At 44.3% G+C, this 21,681-nt stretch overlaps 1 protein-coding gene across 3 annotated transcripts in view; it reads left to right on the forward strand.

Annotated features, from left to right (window-relative positions):
* The first annotated feature begins 9,977 nt into the window (after positions 1-9,977).
* The window catches only part of Gsk3b (glycogen synthase kinase 3 beta), a 191,082-nt gene continuing 179,378 nt past the window's right edge, over positions 9,978-21,681 (forward strand). For all 3 annotated transcript variants that reach the window (XM_045146943.1, XM_004666845.2, XM_045146941.1), the window contains exon 1: positions 9,978-10,312. In XM_045146943.1, the coding sequence (XP_045002878.1) occupies positions 10,225-10,312 (88 nt within the window). In that variant the 5' untranslated portion in view covers positions 9,978-10,224. The remainder of the gene's footprint in view (positions 10,313-21,681) is intronic.

Here is a 21,681-nt window from a genome sequence, read left to right on the forward strand (position 1 = left end):
ATAGAAGATAGGACAGAAAGAATGTAAGAGCTACTTGGTTCTCCACCAGAATTACATGAGTAAGACCCTAGTCTGAAGACTCCACATGCTTGGGCTGCAGGTCACTGAGAAATCAAGCTGGAGCTGAGCTGGAACCTTCCTCCCTGTTGATTAGCTGTCAGGATGCTGGAAAGACCTATGCCGCATGAGGCCTTTTGGGAAACAGAAGTCATCAACTGTTTTTAACAGTAGTGGACCCTGCCAACTTTAAGATTAGCTAACCAGGCCAAGTGTGCTAACTGGTACAATAGTGGCATGTCTGTTATGGGGGAAACCAACTGCATTCTGATTGCACTAGAAACCTGCTCCATGGGAGGGAATACATGCTGACTGAAAACTTAGTCAAAAGCCTATGGATGGGCTGGAGAGATGGCTTAGTGGTTAAGGCACTTGTCTGCAAAGCCTAACAACCTGGGTTCTATCCTCTAGTACCCACATAAAGCCAGTTGTACAAAGTAGCACATGTATCTGGGGTGTGCTTGTGGCAGGAGGCCCTGGTGTACCCATTCTCTAGTTTTCTCAAATAAATAAATACAAATATTAAAAAGAAAGCCCCCCCCCCAAAAAAAAAAGCCAGGCATGGTGGCCCACACCCTTAATCCCAGCACTCTGGAGGCAGAGGTAGGTGGATCACTGTGAGTTCAAGGCCACCCTGAGACTACACAGTGAAATGCAGGTCAGCCTGGGCTAGAGAACAAGACCCTACCTTGAAACCCCCACCCCAAAAGGGGCTGGAGAGATGGTTCAGCAGTTAAGGCACTTGCCAGTGAAGCCTTAGGATCCAGGTTCCATTCTTCAGGTCCCATGTGAGCCAGATGCACAAGGTGCCACGTGCATCTTGAGTTTGTTTGCAGTGACTAGAGGTCCTGGAACACCCATTCTATCTCTGTGTCTCTCGCAAGTAAAAAAGAAACAAAGCTGATGGCTGGGAAGGTCATGAGCCCTAGGGGAGTAACACCTACTGTTGTCTGGCTAAATGTATATATTATGATCAACAAACTGCCCTCTAAGCACTTTTTTGTTTATACACATATATTAATGCTACTCTCACTTTTTCTTTTTTTTTTGGTAGGGTCACACTCTAGCCCAGGCTATCCTAGGATTTACTCTGTAATCTCAGGGTGGCCTTGAATCCACAGCGATCCTCCTACCTCTGCCTCCCAAGCACTGGGATTAAAGGCATGCGCCACCATACTGGGCTCTACTTTCACTTTTGATTAGAGAAACTTCTCTTTTGAGATGGCAGCGACCACTGGGATAACTCTAAAGTCACCACAGTGTTCAGAAGAAGTGACAGAGGAGTGCTCAGCACTGCAACATCTCTATCACACCCTCAAAGGCTCAGGGTCCTTTGTGGAAGAGGTGGCGGAAAGAATGTAAGAGCCAAAGGAAGGGTAGGACTCCCTACAACGTGCTCCTCCAGACACAAAATGGCCTGGATATCCATGACCTCACATTGCCTGACACTACCTACACAAGACCTTCATAACAGGAGGAAAAGATGGTATCAAAATAGAAGAGAATAGGGCTGGAGAGATGGCTTAGCGGTTAAGCGCTTGCCTGTGCAGCCTAAGGACTCCAGTTCGAGACTCGATTCCCCAGGACCCACGTTAGCCAGATGCACAAGGGGGTGCATGTGTCTGGAGTTCGTTTGCAGTGGTTGGAGGCCCTGGTGCACCCCATTCTCTCTCTCTCTCTGCCTCTTTGTCGCTCTCAAATAAATAAATTCAAAAAATAGAGACTAAATGAAAAAAAAAAACCCGCTGTTGTATATTCGTGTGCATTCATTCATGCATGTATGGGTACACGTGACTGTGCATGTGATTGTGGAGGCCTGAGGTCAACTTCAGGTGTGTTCTTGTGTGGGTGGGTGCAGTTTATTTTGGGTTTTTCAAGGTGGGGTTCACTCTAGCCCAGGCTGACCTGGAACTCCGTCTACATTCTCAGGCTAGCCTCAAACTAACAGTGAACCTCCTTCCTCTGTCTCCCGAGTGCTGGGGATTAGAGGTGTGTCCTTAAATTTGTTTTAAAAATATTAATTAATTTATTTATTTGAGAGAAAGAGAGAGAATGGACATGCCAGGGCCTCCAGCCCCTGCAAAAGAACTCCAGACACCTGCACCACCTTGTACATCTGGTTTAGGTGGGTACTGGGAAATCGATCCTGGGTCAAACACTAACACAATACAATCCAAAGACATACTAATTTGATGCTTATGTATTGAGAAAGGATAGGAGGATAATATTAGAAGTCTTTGTTTCCTGTAATTGACCCACTATGTTTCTGTATGAGCAGAAAGATTCCTATGTACAGTAAAAACACTGCAAGTCATAACACATAATAGTGTTGGATATGAACTAAGGTGATGTGGGAGTGTTTATTGGTGTGGTACAAAGTTGCAGGGTGTGGGGCTGGAGAGATGGCTTAGCGGTTAAGCGCTTGCCTGTGAAGCCTAAGGACCCCGGTTCGAGGCTCGGTTCCCCAGGTCCCACGTTAGCCAGATGAACAAGGGGGCGCACACGTCTGGAGTTCGTTTGCAGTGGCTGGAGGTCCTGGTGCACCCATTCTCATTCTCTCTCTGTCTCTCTGCCTCTTTCTCTCTCTGTCACTCTCAAATAAATAAGTAAAAATAAACAAAAGAAGATTTAAAGAAAAAAGTGGCAGGGTGTGAGGGCAGGCCCGGGTGCCAAGTTGAGTTCGTTGTGTGTGTTTACAAGCAAGTCTGCAGCGATGGGGCTGCAGTACTGAAATAAACACCTCGGACTTACATGTTTCATTTTCAATTAGTTTTTGATTGTTGTGTTTGGAAACCTTTTACTGTTGCATAAAGGTTTGCTTGTTTGTTTTTCGAGTTAGGGTCTCACTCTGACCTAGGCTGACCTGAAATTCACTATGTAGTCTCAGGCTGGCCTTGAACTCATAGGGATCCTCCTACCCCAGCCTCCAAGGCGTGTGCCACCACACCTGGCTCTGTTGTATCACTTTTTACATCCCTTGCATTTAGTTACATAAGCCCATATATGGTCACAGCCTACATTTTAGTAAGCTAAGAATTTGACCAATGGGGGTAGGGAGGGTATTACCATGGGATATTTTTTATAATCATGGAAGTTGTTAATAAAAATTTGAAAAAATAAAATAAAATAAGAATATGACCAAGGCTTGACCCCCCCCCCACTTTCTCATCAATAAAATCCAAGTAGTGATATTCTACCTATGTTGTAAGAAGCTCTGACCATTATATGCCCCAAATGTCTATTAAGGTAACTGTGACAAGTTCACTTTTGTTACTTCTTCAATGTTAAAATAGTTCTTGATACTATTATAGAAGTAAACTCCTACTTAATAAATAAATCAATCACCCTTTCTTTGAAATAATTTGACTCTATTTTTTTAATATATATTTTTGGGGGGCTGAAGGGATGGCTTAGCGGTTAAGGCATTTGCCTGCAAGGCCAAAGGATCCCAGTTCGCTTTCCCAGGACACACGTAAGCCAGATGCACAAGGTGGCGCATGCATCTTTTTCTTTTTGCGGTGGTGGCTTTCTCTAGCCACGGCTGACCTGGAATTTGCTATGTAGTGTCAGGGTGGCCTCGAACTCCCGGTGACTCCCAAGTCCTGCAATTACAGTGAGTCCCATGAGAGTGTTGCCACTAAATGTGTCTGGAGTTCATCTGCAATGGCTGGAAGCCCGGCTGAGCCCATTCTCACTCTATCTCTCTCTTTCTCAAATACATTATATGTATGTATGTATGTATGTATGTGTGTGTGTATGTATGTGTGTGTGTATGTATGTATGTATGTATATGTATATGTATATATTTTTTTTGGGTAGGGTCTCACTCCAGCCCAGGCTGACCTGGAATTCACTATGTAGTCTCATGGTGGCCGCGAACTCACAGCGATCCTCCTACCTCTGTCTCCCAGTGCTGGGATTAAAGGCGTGCGCCACCACACCTGGCCCATAAAATATATTTTGAAAAATAGAAAAAAATATTTAAACATATACATTTTTTATTGACAACTTCTATGCTTACAGGAACAAACCTTGGTATCTCTCTCCCCTCTCCCAATTTGACTTTTTTTTTTTCAGTTCATATAATTTATTGCAGTTAGCACACAGTTTAAAAATTCACCAACACACCAATAGTACAAAACTAAACAGCATTATAAGTTATTCCCCCCTCAGGAAAATAAAACATACTATGATTGTCAAAGCTAGATGTCAGTCTAAATTCTAGAACAAAAGAAGAATGTAGCCCGGCGTGGTGGCGCATGCCTTTAATCCCAGCACTTGGGAGGCAGAGGTAGGAGGATCGCCATGAGTTCGAGGCCACCCTGAGACTACAGAGTTAATTCCAGGTCAGCCTGGACCAGAGTGAGACCCTACCTCGAAAAACCAAAAAAAATAAAATAAAAATAAAAAAAAATAAATAAAGAAGAATGTAAAACTAAGAAAAGGAAAAAGCAATCACTCACAATGACCGCAAAAAGAAAATCCAAAAGAAAGTCCGTTTTCTCACAGACATTGATCGTCTCTTCTAAGTTAATAAAAATTATTTTAACATAAACTGTATTAAAACAAAGACAAACTAGAAACTCTTCAAGTAACTAAAGATAATGCTGCAAGGCCATTTTCACAGCTTTTTTTGTTTGTTTGCTTTAGATGCCATTATACCCAAATTAGCACACATTTGACCATTGAGGGAGGGAGAGAGAGAGAATGAAAGAGAGAGAGAGAATGAGCGAGGGGGGGGGAGAGAATGGGTGGGCCAGGGCCTCCAGCTATTGCAAATGAACTCCAGACACATGTGCCACCTTGTGCATCTGGCTTATGTGGGTCCTGGGGAATCAAACCTGGGTCCTTAGGCATCACAGGCAAGCGTCTTAACCTCTAAGCCATCTCTCCAGACCGTTCTGGCTCTTTTACAGGATATGCTGTCACAACCAATTGATATCTCGACATTAAAAGCTGTCTAGTGAGAGAAAAAAATCCTGTTGTTATTTAACAAAGTTTAAGTGTTCTGATTTTCTGGGTTTCTTCTGCCAGTCTTGGAAACTGTCCTCTTTAATCTCTGAAACTGCCAGTGTTAGCTTCGGCCCTTAACTGTTCCTCTTACATTACTCTTCTGTGGAATACACTGCAAAATTATTGGCCAGTAGGCAACCTAAGCCAATACTGAAAATATGAGTGTAAGGAAGATCATCCAAAATACCACCAATGGTAGTATTTCCAGACACCTGCATATACAAGCACACAGTTTTATAGCACTTTTTTTTTTTTTCTTTCTGAGGTAGTTGCTTGCTCTGGCCCAGGCTGACCTGGAATTCACTATGTAGTCTCAGGGTGGCCTCGAACTCCCCGTGACCCTCCTACCTCTAACTCCCAAGGGCTGTAATTACAGGCGTGTGCCACCACGTCCAGTACTGCTTTAGGGAAGGCAGAGTAATCTATTATAGAGGCTGAGTCAGGTAACTTGCTGTGAATCCCATGCCAGTGTTGCCACTTACTGTGTGGCCACACATAATGGACTTGTCCTAGCCTCCTCCTTCCATTAAAAGGGCTAACGATGCTTATCTCTTGAGGCTTTGGGGAGGATTGAGCAGGCACTCAATCAATATAAATGTATTTTCCTTTCCTTCAAACATTCTCTTTGAAATTGATATTGGAAGGCTTTCTGAGGCTTCATTACTCAACAATACTTTCCATCTCATACTGCAAGTATTGGGAGTCCAAACACCAAATCCTACTAAAATTTGAAAACCAAACCAGTATCCAACATCATTTAGGTGTTTAATGTACATTAACTAAGTAAATGAACTCCTAGGAAGAGTTTGCTCAGAGACTTGTTTGGAAGTCTCTCATATCCTTTTATTTTCTTCTAGCTTCAGTTAAAAATGAAGCAGGTCCTTACTTCTATTATTATTATTATTATTATTATTATTATTATTATTATTATTATTATTTCGAGGTAGGGTCTCACTCTGGCCCAGGCTGACCTGGAATTAACTATGTAGTCTCAGGGTGGCCTCGAACTCATGGCGATCCTCCTACCTCTGCCTCCAGAGTGCTGGGATTAAAGGTGTGCGCCACCACGCCTGACTACTTCTATTATTTTTAAATAAGCCTTTCCTTCCTCAAATCCCATTTGTAGCTGTATATATAATTTTTTTTCTTATAAAATTGGAAATCTTGGGCTGGAGAGATGGCTTAGCGGTTAAGGCACTTGCCTGTAAAAATCAAAGGACCCAGGTTTGGTTCCCCAGGAGCCACATAAGCCAGATGCACTAGGGAGCACACACAAGTAGAGTTCCTTTGCAGTTGCTGGAACCCCTGGCTCGCCTATTCTCTCTCTCTCCCTCTGCCTATTTATTTCTCTCTCTCTCTCTCTCAAATAAATAATATTATAAAAAAAATTGGAAATCTTGGCCAGATCTTTTTTTTTTTTTAAACAGCACTGGTTAAAATATTTGAAGGCAACAGAAAAGCTATCAATCATAACCTTAAGGTACACTATTTTTGTACTATTATATACAAGAACAGCCATATTTCCAGCTTGTATTAACTAAACTTTTTTTTTTTTTTAAACTTCCTGCTGGTATAATTGGGACTAGGAATGGGAAGCCATGAAAAGGTAGGCAGGATTTAAAGCTTTGCCTAGTAACAGAGGTATAGGGTTTTCTTCATAACATGGACAGGCATCATTGAGATGACAAAGTTGCCAAGCAAGGCGTTTGCTTTAACGTTTTTTTTTTTTCCCCGTCTCAGGGCATCCAGGGACCTCATGTTCTTTTCATTGCGAAGGAAGAGCAAGCACTTCTGCTCTTGGCTTATAAAACCCATGCTGGGGTTGAGATTAGAAATTGATTGCCTGTTGGCCACATCTACCCTGAGATGTTTTTACTCGGGCCTGCAGAGTTTTGAAACGTTGTCACCATTTAAAGATTCAGACACATGACAGAACAATCCAACGTTAACAGCTACTCGCTCCTCGAAAAGGGTCGCAATCCTCCAATTTCGAGGTTGCCTATCGTTCTCCATTGTTTCACACCAGGACGGCCTCATGCATTCGCTTCACTCATCGGACGTCTGCAGACATCTGAGGCTGCAAACATTATCTAGACCTCTCCTGCCTCCCACCAGAGCTCACTTTGTTCTGCCCCAAGTCCTTCCATCAGTTTTCCAAATCAGTAGGTATGTAATCTGATCACGTTACGTGCCCTTCTTTCCTACATGTGATTTCTGAAGACAGCATTTTCAACAGAAAGGGATGACTCTGCAGGTGCAAATTACAAGCCTCGGTGAATTACAAGTCTCCATTCTACTTTCTCTAGTCTGGCGGCCGTGGCCATAAAAGCGGAGTTCTGGTGTGGGCCAGGGGAGCCTTTTATCCTTAAAATACAGAACAATGGAAATCTGATCTCCCAAGTGAAATCTATCCAAGCGGCACTGTCCAGAGATCACTCTAGTTCCAGAAAGTGGAAAAGCTCCTAGGGGCAATTCTGAGTTCCTTGGGATATTCGGCCTTGGGTGCATTTGCCCTCACCTGCTTTTTTTTTGGGGGGGGGTGGCGCTGGGCAGTCGCGCCCAAGGAGCGCGCGCATCCAGCATGAGCTCATCTCTCAGGGGCGTTTCCAGAAGGCCGAGCCTGGCCGCGTGCGCCCTGAGCCAGGGTCCTCCCGCTATTAAGCAGTGGCCCCTCGCGGCCGCCGCCTTGTCTGGAAGCTTTGTTCACCAGCCCGGCGTCTGCGAGCTCGCACCCGGCCCTTTGGGGAAAGGCACCCTCGGATACCCTTGCACGCGCGATGACGCGCGGAAGGATGCCAGCCGCGTCCCCGCCGAGAGCCTCCCAGGGGTGATGGTGGGTAGGGAAACGACCCCTCGCCCTCGGGAGCGCTCCGACGAGCCCGGCACCCAAGGGGTCGGCGCACCCACCCTTCGGCTTCCGCACCCGCTGGGAGCAAAAGCTACGGACGAGGCCCGGCCTCCGGGGTCGCTCCCGGGAGAGCTGTAGGCCAATCTCGCGGCAGCTAGGTCTTGCGATTGCCCGGCCGTCACTGCTCATTGGCCGACGCCGCCAAGCTCCAAAGCTGCCAGCCAATGAGAAGGCAGTTTACAGATGCCCTTCCCTTCGCTTTCTTCTCCCTCCCGACTCCGAGAGGGAGCCGTCCTGTGATTGGTCAGATGTCCTCGGAAGCCCCTTTCCTTTCACCAATCATTGAGAAAGGTACACTCCTCCTCCCCCCCCCCTCCCACCCAGCGCAGTTTTTCCAGCCAATGTCGAAGCGGCCACGGCGCTCAGCCTTGCAAACCGCGATTGTGGAGCTTTCACTGTTCCTTTAACTCGTCCAGGCTTTTTTTTTTTTTCTATCCCCACCCCTCCCTGCGGGCAGACAAATCTGATTGGTCCTTATTACTAATGCCCCCCCCCCTCCCGAACTTCTCCTCCAGCCAGCCACAGGAGAAGGCGCATCCCGCACCTCCTTTCTCTTCGGCAACCTTCGGCATTCCTCGCCATCGGGGCGGAGGAGCCGGGAGGGGGCGTGGTTTCCCAGAGGCGTTTTCTAATTGGTTCTTCAGGCCAGGATCGTCATTTTCCGGTTCCACCACCGACGCCTGTGATTGGTTCCTCTCCGGGGTGGGACGGGTGGGGTGGGGGAAGTTTCGGCGCTTCTCCGCCGAAGCTGGCGGGGCGCGGGCGATTCCCAGACGCCTGTTACGCGGGCGGCGGGGCGCTGGGCGGTGTTAAAGACTTGGGGTGAAGGGAGGTGGTGGGGGGGAGGAGGAAGAGGAGGAGGAAGAAGAAGAAGAAGGAGGCGGAGGACCAGTAGGAGCGGGGCGGGGGGGTGAAGAGGGGGAGTGGGGAAGGGCTAGGCGGCTGCGCAGTCGGCGCTCTTCGCACAGAGCAGCCCCCGACCCGGGCGAATGCGGGCTTGTGCCGCCGCCGCCGCCGCCGCCGCCGCCGCCAGGGCCGAGTGACAAAGGAAGGAAGGAAGGAAGGAAGGAAGCGAGGAGGAGCCGGGTTCCCGCAGCCGCTGACAGCGCTTTGGGGCGGTCAAGCGCGGACACTTCCTGAGCGAGCGAGCGAGCGATCGAGAGAGGCGAGGGGTGCCGCGGACGGGGGAGGAGAGGGAGGACTCTTCCCCCCACCCCCCCAGCCACCCCACATCCCCACCCTCAGCCCACCTCCCCCCCCCCACACCTCCGTGGGGGGACGGAAGCGGTTGCCGGGGTTCTCATGTCCCCGGCCTATGGGGAGCAGTCGAGGAGCCGCTGCCTGGGTTCTGAAGGGAGCTGCCGCCGCCGCCGCCGCCGTCATGGCCGCTGGATCCAGCCGCCGCCGCCTGCAGCTGCCCCTGGCGCAATGAGTGGAGGAGCCGCCGCCGCCGCCGTCACCGTCACCGAGTGACCCGCGACGCCCGCTGTCCTTCCAGCCCGCCCGGGTCCTCACCCGCCCCTTTGCCCGATCCCGCCGCCGCCCGAGCCGCAGCGTTTGCCGTCGCATCTCCGAGCCATCCCCTCCCTCCCTCCTTCCCTCCTTCCTCCCTCCCTCCTTTCCTTCCTTCCTTCCTTCCTCCCTCTCTTCCTTCCTTCCTTCCTTCCCTCCATCCCATCCCCCTTCTTGCTTCAAGCGTGAGACTCGTGATCCTTCCGCCGCTGGCTTCCCTTCTTCACTGACTCGGGATTTAAAAAAAAAAAAAAAAAAGAACAAAAAACACAACAAAACAAAAAACAACAAAAAAAATCCCCGAGGAAAATATAATATCCAGAGTACTTATTTTCAATCAAGTATTTGCCCTCGTTCACGTGATATATATATATATATTATATATATATTATATATATTTTTAAGGATTCCACTCCACCCTTTTCCTCACCTCCTAGGAAAGGGAGGTGATTTTTTTTTTTTATTTTTCTTCTTCTCTTCTGCCCCCAACGACTCCGAATCATCTATATGCTGAACAGCCGTACCGAGCTGTCTTCAAGGAGAAATACATCGCTCGTTTGTTTCTAAATAGCTGCACAAAAGGAGTGAAAAGCCAAGAAGACGAAGTCTTTTTTTTTTTTTTTTCATTTTTCCTCGTGGGAGAACTTAATGCTGCATTTATCATTCACCTAGCACCCTCATAAAACAAAAGGAAGAAAAAGGAGGAAGGAAGGTGATTCCGGGAAGAGTTGATCATGTCAGGGCGGCCCAGAACCACCTCCTTTGCGGAGAGCTGCAAGCCGGTGCAGCAGCCGTCAGCTTTTGGCAGCATGAAAGTTAGCAGTGAGTATCGATTTTTATTTTACACCCTTCCTCCGCACCTCGGCCTTAAAATGAGAAACCTGGAAATGCCAGGCTCTAAAAGCCTGCAGACCTTTTCGTAGCGCAGTCGGAGGTAATGGAAAAGGGCAAAACCTGTCTTGAGGCAACGATGAGGTTTGGCTCCCTTTTCTCCTCCCATGCCCATGCCCCTCCCCCAGTCTCATTAACCTTGAGTTGAGAGAATATGATTTTTATTTGGCTGCTTTGGCGTGAAACAACTTTTACACTCGTAAGGCCGTCGGCAGTGAGCTTCATGAAGCGCTCTCGAGTGCTTCCAGGTTAAAATAGCCACGGGAGTGTTGACTTGTCCATCCTTGTGAATTAAGAGGACAGTTCTCGATTAATAAACCGTGATGTACATTGCAGAGCGGATGTCTCCTGGAATGAAGGAGGTTATAGTTTTGTCTTCACAGTCTATTTAAATGCCCCAACCTCCTTAACGTTTTTTTCTTTTTCTTTTTGTCTGTGACTATAGAAAGTATTTCTTAATCTGAGGATGAACTGAGTAGATCACTGTATTCACGTTTGGAGGCAGGCAAGCATCCCTCCCTCCCTCCCTCCATCCCTCTCTTTAGTAAGAGCTGATGGTGGACGCTTGATAAATCTGTAGCAGTTGTACCTCAGAGTGCATTGTCTTCAGTTGCTTAAGTGGCTTAATGTGGCACATCCCTCAACCTTCCTCTTTTGACGTCCCTGATTTGCCACCATATAATTTGTTTAATCAGAAGGTAACTTGGAAGTAGGTCCAAGTTTTGCTTGAGATTGTCTTGCCATAGTGCCAAATACTAAGTCAAATGTTAATCACTCTCGTTTAATTTTGAGGTGTTACTGCATTCATGACTTGTTAAAATTTTTGGAGTACAAGGGATTCTTTTTATTTTTAGGACTATGTAAAATGCTGTCATTATCTGTCGCATTTATCTAAGACTGGATTTAGTTATAAGACTATATACATTTAGCCCTTTCATAGCTTTTGCAGACGTCTGTGGTCTGCGGAAATAATAGTTGTATTTGGAAGGTTGTATTAAGACTTGCTGTGCTGTGTTTAGGGCTGTCAGTGTCTCTTGCCCTAGATTTTTGCTGAAAAGTCTGTGTACTTCAAGTGTTTGGTATACTGAGTATCCAGTGTTTCAATGTATCTATTTGTGGAGATGCTTATATGGAATTTAATGACAGCTTATTTAAACATACTTCCAGAATTTGGCAAAAGTATCTATTTTGTTTTCTTTCTGAGAAAGCATGAAGGCAAAGAAAAACTACTTTGTTGCTGAAGGAACTGAGAGAGTGGAAGAAAGATTTTTTTAAAAACAGTTAAAATGTATTTGATGTCATGTAAAGTTAATTAAGCAACATAAAATGATTACTTTTAATTGCACTAAAAATTTCAGTTCATGTGGCTTTTGCAGCTGTCCTGAAACAAGACTGTCCAAGGTAATAGCTGAATGGCAGATGTTTTTCAAAGTTAAATCCCCCCCCCCACCCTCCCTGACTAGCTAGTAGAGAACTCAGGGATATGTGAAGAGGGAAGATGATTATGCATCTTTCCGGAAGAATCGTGCTTTCTAAGCACTTCATGGGGTCAATTGAAAGGAACTTTTACAAAATTCTGGGGTAATTTTCAGCTATGATGAAGCAGATCTTACAATAACTACTTAAGAACCTTATGTGGTTACTTTAGTATTTGTATGTTTTACATTTAGGTCAAATAGCTTAAACAAAAACAAGTCAAGTTTAGGCAATTCATATATTAGATTTCTTTTCGAGATTTGCAGTGCTAGAATATAACACTACATTTTGGGGCTTTTCGTTGTGTTTACAGGATTTTCTTTGAAAACGACATGTTAGTTAAGATGTTTAATTCTGTATTACCATGTAGGTCAACGTAACAATTAAAAGCCGGAGGTAGGCTAATTGTGTGTTTTTGAAAACTGACCTTAAAGACGTGTAGAAGAGAGGGGAGCCATTAAGCTTTTATTGTGGTGCTGGCTTTCCAAGACGTGAGGAATTGCAGTCCTTGTCCCCAGAAGCTTTAGTGGTAAAAGACAGGCTACCAGGAAAATATATGAAGGCAATAGCAGCATAAACTGCACGATTTTGAATCAGTCATTCAAAGGGACAGAGAATTAAAGGGTGGTGAGAAAGAAAGATGAGAAGAAAGAGCTCTGCAGAGAGAAGATGTGTTTTCAAACTGGTGCTAAGGGAGACTGTAACCTGAACTGATGGGGAAACATGAAGTGTTCTAGATGCAAGGAAAGGATTGGAGGAGCAGGAGATGCTCAGTTTGGTAGCAGAGACCGCAAGTTGTCAAATCAGAATATAGAATCTGAAAATAGGAAAAGAAGAGAGAGAATTTGGAGCCTAGCGGCTAGAGAGCATGGGAGGCCTGTAAAAGTTTGTTTGGGATCCAACAGAGATCTTGCATTCATGGTAGATTGCTGAATAATTTGAAGATTTTTTGGATAGTGGATGGGTTTCAGTGGAGAGACAGTTAGAACCCTTTTGGGAGATTGTAGACCTTGATGTGAATCATGAAGAAATTGAGTAAAATGTGAAAATGGAAGGAAAGGAACAGATTTGAAGATAGTCTGAGTGAAGAACTGGCAGGACTTTGGATTGGACTGAAAGGGAATATTTGTAGAGTCAGGAGTTAAAAATAAATTCTGAGGTTATTGGTCTGGAGGACTTGACCGCTGAGTTTCGTTGTTCATTGTAATGGGAAAGTTGAGAAAGTGCTGAGGTGAGAGGGTAAATGAGTTCACTTTCTAAAAGTTATGTACACTAGATTTTCGTGAAATTCAGCAGACAGTGATTAGTTACTGGCAAAGATATTTAACTTTCCAGTCTGTTAATTTTAGTTTCTAATTTTTCTGCATCCAAAAATGTCTGATTTATATTTAGGAAGAGTAAACTACAGGGTTTTATATGTAAAGGATTTTTCACTTTTATTTTTATTTTGTTTAAAGACTTTACTTCTATTTATTTAATTTATTATTAATTTATTTGAGAAAGAGAGAGAATAGCCATGCCAGGGCCTCTAGCCACTGCAAACAAACTTCAGACACAAGTGCAGTCTTGTGCACCTGGCTTATGTGGGTACTAGGGAATTGAACCTGGGTCCTTAGGCTTTGCCAGCAAACACTAACTGCTAAGCCATCTCTCCAGCCCTGTACATTTTATTTATTTATTTATTTTTGGCTTTTCGATGTAGGGTATCACTCTAGCACAGGCTGACCTGAAATTTACTATGTAGTTGCAGGCTGGTCTTGAACTCACAGTGATCCTCTGACCTCTGCCTCCCAAGTGCTGGGAATAAAGGCTCGCACCACCATCCCGGCTAATAATACTTGTTTTTAAATCTTTTATTTTTGCCTTAAACTTTTTTTATTAAAAAAAAGTTTATTTTAAAAATTGTTTATATGCCGGGTGTGGTGGTGCACATCTTTAATCCCAGCACTCAGGAAGCAGTCTCCTGAGACCACATAGTGAGTTCCAGGTCAGCCTGGGCTAGTTTGAAACCCTACTTGGGGGGTGGGGAAGCAAACAAAATGTATTTATTTGCAAGCAGAGAGAGGTGTAGAGAGAGAATGAGAGAGGAAATGGGCAAATGAACTCCAGATGCATGTGCCTTCTTAGGTATCTGTCTTTACACAGGTACTAGGGAATTGAACCTGGTGAATAGGCTTTGCAAGCAAGTGCCTTGAACCCCTGAGCTTTAATTTCTCCAGCCCCTAATAATAATAATAATAATGAGTTTTTTGCTTTGTATAGGTACTGGAGAATCAAACTCAGGTTGTGGGGGTTGAACTTGGGTTGTTAGGCTTTGCAGGTGATTGCCTTAACTGCTAAGCCATTTCTCCAGTCCCTGTTTTTCTTTCGTTCTTTTTTTTGTTAAAGTACTTTTCAAGATTAAACCAGTGTGTTTCAAATATTTTTTAAATTAAAGTGCTTTAAACTAAGGATTGGGAAGAGGCAGATAAGCCAGTGACAGCTACTTAAGCTGTTACCTCATATAAAAATTTTTTTTTTTTGATCAAAAATTTTAGTAGTACAGAGACAACAGAGGTAGTTGCATGTATAGTCACCTGTAGCATTAAATGGTACTGTGTTAAAACCAAAGATCAGGGAACAGCTTGGAGTCTTTCTAGTTTCCAGGGAAGTATAATCTTTTTTATTTTTATTTTTTCAAAAAAATTTTTTTTTTATCAACAACTTCCATGATTATAAAAAATATCCCATGGCATTGTCCTCCCTCCACCCACTTTCCTCTTTGAAGTTCCATTATATCCCCTCCCCCTCTCAATCAGTGTCTTTTATTTTGATGTCATGATCTTTTCCTCCTATGATGATGGTCTTGTGTAGGTAGTGTCAGCCACTGTGAGGTCATGGATATCCAGGCCATTTTGTGTCTGGGAGGAGCACGTTGTAAGGAGTCCTACCCTTCCTTTGGCTCTTACATTCTTTCTGCCACCTCTTCTGCATTAGTCCCTGAGCCTTGGAAGGTGTGATAGAGATATTGCAGTGCTGAGCACTCCTGTCACTTCCTTCTAGCACCATGATGCCTTCTGAGTCACCAGGGAAGTATAATCTTGTGACAGGTCAAAATTCGGTTATTAGGAGCTGGACATGGTGGCACATGCCTTTAATCCCAGCACCGGGGAGACAGAGGTAGAAGAATCACTGTGAGTTCAAGGCCACCCTGAGACTACATAGTGAACTCCAGGTCAGCCTGGACCTGAGTGGGACCCTACCTCAAAAAAACAAACAAAAAAAAAGAAAGTAGCTAAGGCTGGGGAGATGGCTTTGTATATACAGGGCTTGCTGCAGAACTTCTTAAAAATACTTTTATTTTTTTAAACATGTATTATTTATTTATTTATTTGAGGGAGAGAGAGAGAGAGAGAGAATGGGTGCCCCAGGTCCTTCAGCCACTGCAGGCGAACTCCAGACGCGTGCACCCCCTTGTGCATCGGGCTTATGTGGGTCCTGGGGAATCAAACCAGGATCCTTTGGCTTTGTACGCAAATGCCTTAACCGCTAAGCCATCCCTCCAGCCCCAAATATTTTTTTATTTTTATTCATTTTGAGAGAGAGAGTGAGGCAGAGAGAGAATGGGCGTGCCATTGCAAACAAACTCCAGACTCATGTGCCCCTCTGTGCATCTGGCTTACGTGGGTACTGAGAATCGAACATGGGTCCTTGGGCTTCATAGGCCAGCACCTTAATGCACAGCTTTTGAGTACTTGATCAGATCCCTGGACTGCATGTAACATCAGAAACTCTAGTGGGCTTCTGTAATCTCAGTGCACCTATGGTGAGAAGGGAGGCAGAGACAGAATTTCCTAGAAGCTCCAGAATGGAGCAGTGAAACAGAGACCCTGCCTCAGAGTGGAAGACTCTGACTCCAAAGTTGTCCTCTGACCTCCACAATGCACCTCTACCCCACCAAGTAAATTAACTATTTCTTGATTTTTTTTTTTCCCCTATGTTAGTATCAACAAGGTCGCTTCATGTGTGAGATTGAAAACCAGGGCCTTGGTCCCCCCCCCACCTGGCTAGAGCTGTGAAAACACTTAGGAGTTAGAGGAATTGTCTGCACTTTGAGAATGCTGTCAAGTGACTGTGAGACACAGACCCTGGGAAGAACTTCAAAGAGACTCAAAGATTCAACAACCAGATAATGGCTTTTTGGTAACATTTGTAATCTGATGTGATGTTGTTTTTCAGCCTTTTTAATTTTTATTTATTTATCGTGGTTTTTCTAGGTAGGATTTTGTTCTAGCTCAGGCACACCTGTAATTCACTATGTAGTCTTAGAGTGCCCTTGAACTCATGGCAATCCTCCTGCCTCTGCCTTTGCCTCTGCCTCCTAAGTGCTGGGGTTAAAGACATGCTCCACCACGCCCGGCTTATTCTTGAATATTTCATTGTGTGGAAATACCACAACTTGTGCAGCAGTTGATTGGCATTTGGATGGTTTCAGCTTTTTGCAAGTACAACTAGTTACTGCTTTTTACCTCCGTGAACAAGTTTTGGTGTGAACATATGTTATTCAGATCTTCTGTATATGTACTTAGAAGTGAAATTGCTAGATCATTCGATAAATCTATAATTAACATTTTGAGAAACTATGACACTCTTTCTAAGGTAATAGTCACATTTTCTTTGTTTAAAACTGTTTTCTGGACTTTTACTGTTACAGTTTTCTTTTTCTTGTACTTCTTGCAATGATGCAACCTCACATTTCCCTCACAAATGTATTGTTTTAACAGACTTTTCTTTGCTTCACCCCTCTTTTTTCTTCTTTCCTGTCGTCCTCTGGCTTCATTCCTTGCCCTTCTCTCCTCTTGCTTGGATTTCATCTTTCTGTGTCATGGAATAGATTTTATCTAATATTAATTATCTTTGATGTTGGCCAATCCTGCCCAAGCCCTGTGTGGTAAATTTACCTGGAAAAGTGCTTTGTTTTTATTATTTTTGCTTTTTTATTTCTTCACCGTTGCTGTATAGTCCAGGCTGGCCTCAGACTTGCAGTTCTCCTGCCACAGCCTCTGAATACTGGGATTAGAGAAGTGTGGGCCACTGCACTTGGGTCGTTAATGGTTCTGTGTTTGCCCCATAGGGATACTTAGCAAAGCAGCACTATTAAGCATTTTATGATGGGTACCTTACCTTTTCCAAATCTAGACATTATATCATTTTATGATCAACTAAATACCAGGCTCACATGAAGCAATATTAGAAGTCTAAAAATATCGATATTAAGGAGTTTACATTTTTATATTTGAGATTGCATGTTTTATCTTTTTTTTTTTTTTTAGTTTTTAAAAATATTTGTTACAGAAAGAGACTGGTCATACCAGTGCCTCCAGCCACTGTGCATCTGGCTTTACGTGGGTCCTGGGGAACTGAACCTGGGTCCTTAGCTTGACAGGCAAGGGCCTTAACCACTAAGTCATCTCTCTAGCCCTGTCTTTGGTTATTTTGAGGTAGGGTTTTGCTCTAGCCCAGGCTGACCTGGAATTTACTATGAAATCTCTGGCTGGCATCAAACTCACTGCAAGTCCTACCTTTGCCTTCCCAGTGCCACCATGCCCGGCAACTATACCATTTAAAATTGTGCAGTCCACGAGTGTAAGGCAGTTTAAGATGTCTGTGCACCATCTCGATGTAGGAGGATTACCATGAGCTTCAGGCCAGCCGGGAACTACAGAATGAGTTCCAGGTCAACTTGGGCTGGAGTGAGACCAACCTTGGAAAAACAAAATGAATTATGGATCACATAAAATTAAAAACAAACAAACAGGGGAAATAAAAATTATATATACTTACAGATTTTTAAGGTATATTTTATTTACTTATTAATTTGAGAGAAAGAGGCAGAGAGAGAGAATGGGTGCCCCAGGGCCTCCAGCCACTGTAAACGAACTCCAGGTATATGTGCCACCTTGTGCATCCGGCTTACGTGAGTCCTGGAGAATGAACCGCATCCTTTGGCTTTTTAGGCAAACGCCTTAACCTCTAAGCCTTCTCTCCAGCCCCTACTTATAGATTGCATATTTAAAGTATTTCAACGTGTCAGTATAAAAATTAATAACTTTTTTAGTACTAAATGTTTATAGCCTACTTTTTAAAAAAATGTTATTTATTTGAGGGACAGAGAGAAGGAGGCAGATACAGAGTGGATGTGCCAGGGTCTCCAGCTGCTGCAACTGAACTCCAGACACACGCACCACCTTGTTCATCTCGCTTACGTGGGTCCTGGGAAATTGAACTTGGGACCTTTGGAAATGGGATGTTAGGGTTTCAAGAAAGTCCTTGAACCCTAAACCCTGTGTTTTCATTTGCATTTAACCAGAGAACTGGGCAAACCAAACTGAGAAGGCTTATTATATTTATTAAGGGAAGTAGAATGAATACACCCATGTGGCGGGACAGCCTGGTGGGCCTGGTAAAAACCATGGAGAGGACAGAAAACAAGAATGAAAGAGCTCCTGCCACGTGGAGAGCAGGAGGTGTGTAAAGAGCCTGCGTGAACCGTAGGGGTTACGGGCTTCTCCCCTCATGTTGCCCTGCTGGGCTGAGATGGGGGAGACTCTCCAGAAGCTGGAGGCTCACGAGTCGCCAGGCAGCCAGGGAGCTTGTCCTTCCCTCCACATACGCGATTTATAACCTACGCTGGTGGCACTACCTTCCGGCTCAGGTGAGACAGATGGACAGTTCAGCTGATCAGTCAGTCTCTGGGCTAGGGGCTGTTTCAGGAAGAGGCGAGCCAAGTCTCGGGCTGAACTTGACCAACACAATGTTAGAATTAGATTTAAATCCTACAAAAGACTTCCTTCTCATGAGGGGCCCTGGTTGAGAAGTTATTTTTTTAAATATTTTTTTAAAGGACATACTGTTTGTTTGTTTATTTGAGAGTGACAGAATGAGGCAGATACATATATATATAGAGAGAATGGGCGTGCCAGGGCCTCCAGCCACTGCAAACGAACTCCAGATGCATGTCACCCCCTGTGCATCTGGCTTATGTGGCTACTGGGGAATTGAGCCTTGAACCGGTGTCCTTAGGCTTCACAGGCAAGCGTTTAACCACTAAGCCATCTCTCCAGCCCGAGAAGTTAATTTTTAAGGGAGAGCAGAGGGAAAGAGAAGCAGATGTACTATATACTTACCATTCATTCATTCAGTGGCTTGAACTCTTTGGATGGATGGCTGCGTGAATGAAAGAATCCAGCTGCTAGGTTGCTCCAAATAATCTTGGTGCCTTTGAAACATTGAACATGTGCAGCTACCGCAATAATCTCCAGGTTTCAAGGATTTTATTCGGAGTAGATACAGATAGAAGAGCAATTTAGAACAGTTTCTTTTCACCAAGTAGTTTATTGTTTAGAAGTAGACATTAAATAAACAGATGAGACCTAAATATGGACAGAGCCTTTTATACTGAATGTACTTAGATCTGTAATTATAGTTTTAATTATGAGTCTTGAAAACTGTGGGTCTTTAAGGTTTGTCGAAGAAACTAGCAGATACTAGTGTATCAAATATGAGCTTTCCCAGAGAGGAGGAAAAATATTAGTAACTATATTCTGTTGCTTAATAATGCTGTAAATGATAGCTGTAAATGATTCTGAGAAATAAATTGGTTTTTACAGGTTAGCATGGTGTGGTGGTTTGATTCAGGTGTCCCCCATAAATTTAGGTGTTCTGGATGCTAGATTCCCAGCGGATGGAGATTTGGGAATCAACACTTCCTGGAGGGAGTGTCTTGTTGGGGGCGGGCTTATGGGTGTTATAGCCAGTGTCCCCTTGCCAGTATTTGGCACCCTCTCCTGTTCATGTTGTCCACTCTCTGCTCATGTCATCTTTTTTATTTTTTAATATTTTTTGTTCATTTTTATTGACTTATTTGAGAGTGACAGAGAGAGAGGGAGAGAGAGACAGATAGAGAATGGGCGCGCCAGGGCTTCCAGCCACTGCAAACGAACTCCAGACGCGTGCGCCCCCTGGTGCATCTGGCTAATGTGGGTCCTGGGGAATCGAGCCTTGAACCGGGGTCCTTAGGCTTCACAGGCAAGCGCTTAACCGCTAAGCCATCTCTCCAGCCCTCATGTCATCTTTTTTTCCTGCCACCATGGAGCTTCCTCCTCGAGCCTGTAAGCCAAAATAAACCTCTTTTTTCTTTTTCTCCACAACCTGCTCTTGGTTGGGTGATTTCTACCAGCAATGCAAACCTGACTACAACACATGGTATTTGTGCCGTTTGGCTGCCCTAAGATAGAATTCTTAGGCATGGTAGAGATTTGTGTTTTTTTTTTTTTTTGTGAGTAGAAAATGCTTGCCAAGCCCTTCACCTTTTTTTTTTCTTTTGGTTTTTGAGGTAGAGTCTCACTGTAGCCCAGGCTGACCTGGAATTCACTCTGTAGTCTCAGGGTGGCCTTGAACTCTTGGCGACCCTACCTTGAAAAACCAAAAAAAAAATAAAAATAAAATAAAATAATATTCTTTGTATTTGTTTCAGAGAGGGGGTGGTGGTGGAGAGAATGGGTGAGCTAGGGCTCTAGCCAGTGCAAATGAACTCCAGATGCATGGACCAATTTATGCATCTGGCTTACGTGGGTACTGGGTAATTGATTTGGGTCCTTAGGCTTTGTGGGCAAGTGCCTTAATTGCTTAAGCCATCTCTCCAGCCCTTACATTCATTTTTAGAAATAGTTTTATTTACTTATTTTTTAAATTTATTTGATTTATTTGGGGGGGGGGGGAGAGAATGGGCAAGCGAGGGCCTCCAGCCACTGCAGACAAACTCCAGAGGCATGTGTCCCCTTGTGCATTTGGCTTACATGGGTCCTGGAGAATCAAACCAGGATCCGTTGGCTTTGCAGGCAAATGCCTTAACCGCTAAGCCATTCCTCCAGCCCCCAGTTTATTTATTTACAAGCAGAGAGCGAGAGAATGAATATGAATTGGCATACCAGGACCTCTAGCTGCTACAAATGAACTTCATATGCATGCACCACTTTGTACATCTGGCTATGTAGTCTCAGGGTGGCATCAGACTCACTGTGGTCCTCCTGCCCCTGCCTCTGGAGTGCTGGGATTAGGGGCGTGCAGCACCACACGCAGCTGCTAAGCTCTTGAACTAAGTGGACTTACTAAAGAACAAGGCCTAGTTCTGTTTATATTCACTTGAACATTGGGGATAACTTACCGAGAGACCTTTCAGACCTTTAAAACATCCATGCACATGTGTTTTATAATAGACATTTCATTTTATATATGTGTGTGTATGTTGTAGAAGTTTCTCAGTTTGTAGAATGCCAAAGGCTAGCTGTGCACTCTGACAGGGTAGAGGAAATGCCATAGGGTTATATTTATGCCTTTACACTGGAGAAGGAAAGCTTCCTCAGAAGCAGATGGGAGTGAGTGGGCATATTCCTGTGCCCCGAAAAAAGAAAAATGCTTGGCATCAGGAAAAATGTCTGACTTTACTGCCTTCTAGAAATTGTATATCTTCTTCACTTTTGCTATTAGTCTAGAGCTCATTATTATTTTTATTTTGTTTTGTTTTGTTTGAGGTAGGGTCTCTATCCAAGGCTGACCTGGAATTCACTCTGTAGTCTTAGGTGGCCTTAAACGTACCACGATTCTCCCACTTGCGCCTTCCAAGTGCTGGGATTAAAGGTGTGCACCCTGAGCTCATTTTATGTCTGTATGTACGTGTGTGTCTGTGTGTGTGTGTGTATGCGTATAAATAAAAATAAAAAAATATATATTTTAAATATTTATTTATTTATTTGAGAGAGAGAGAGAAATAAAGAGAATGGGCA

Source organism: Jaculus jaculus, chromosome 4 (assembly GCF_020740685.1).
Source record: "Jaculus jaculus isolate mJacJac1 chromosome 4, mJacJac1.mat.Y.cur, whole genome shotgun sequence".
NCBI classification, from domain to species: domain Eukaryota; kingdom Metazoa; phylum Chordata; class Mammalia; order Rodentia; family Dipodidae; genus Jaculus; species Jaculus jaculus.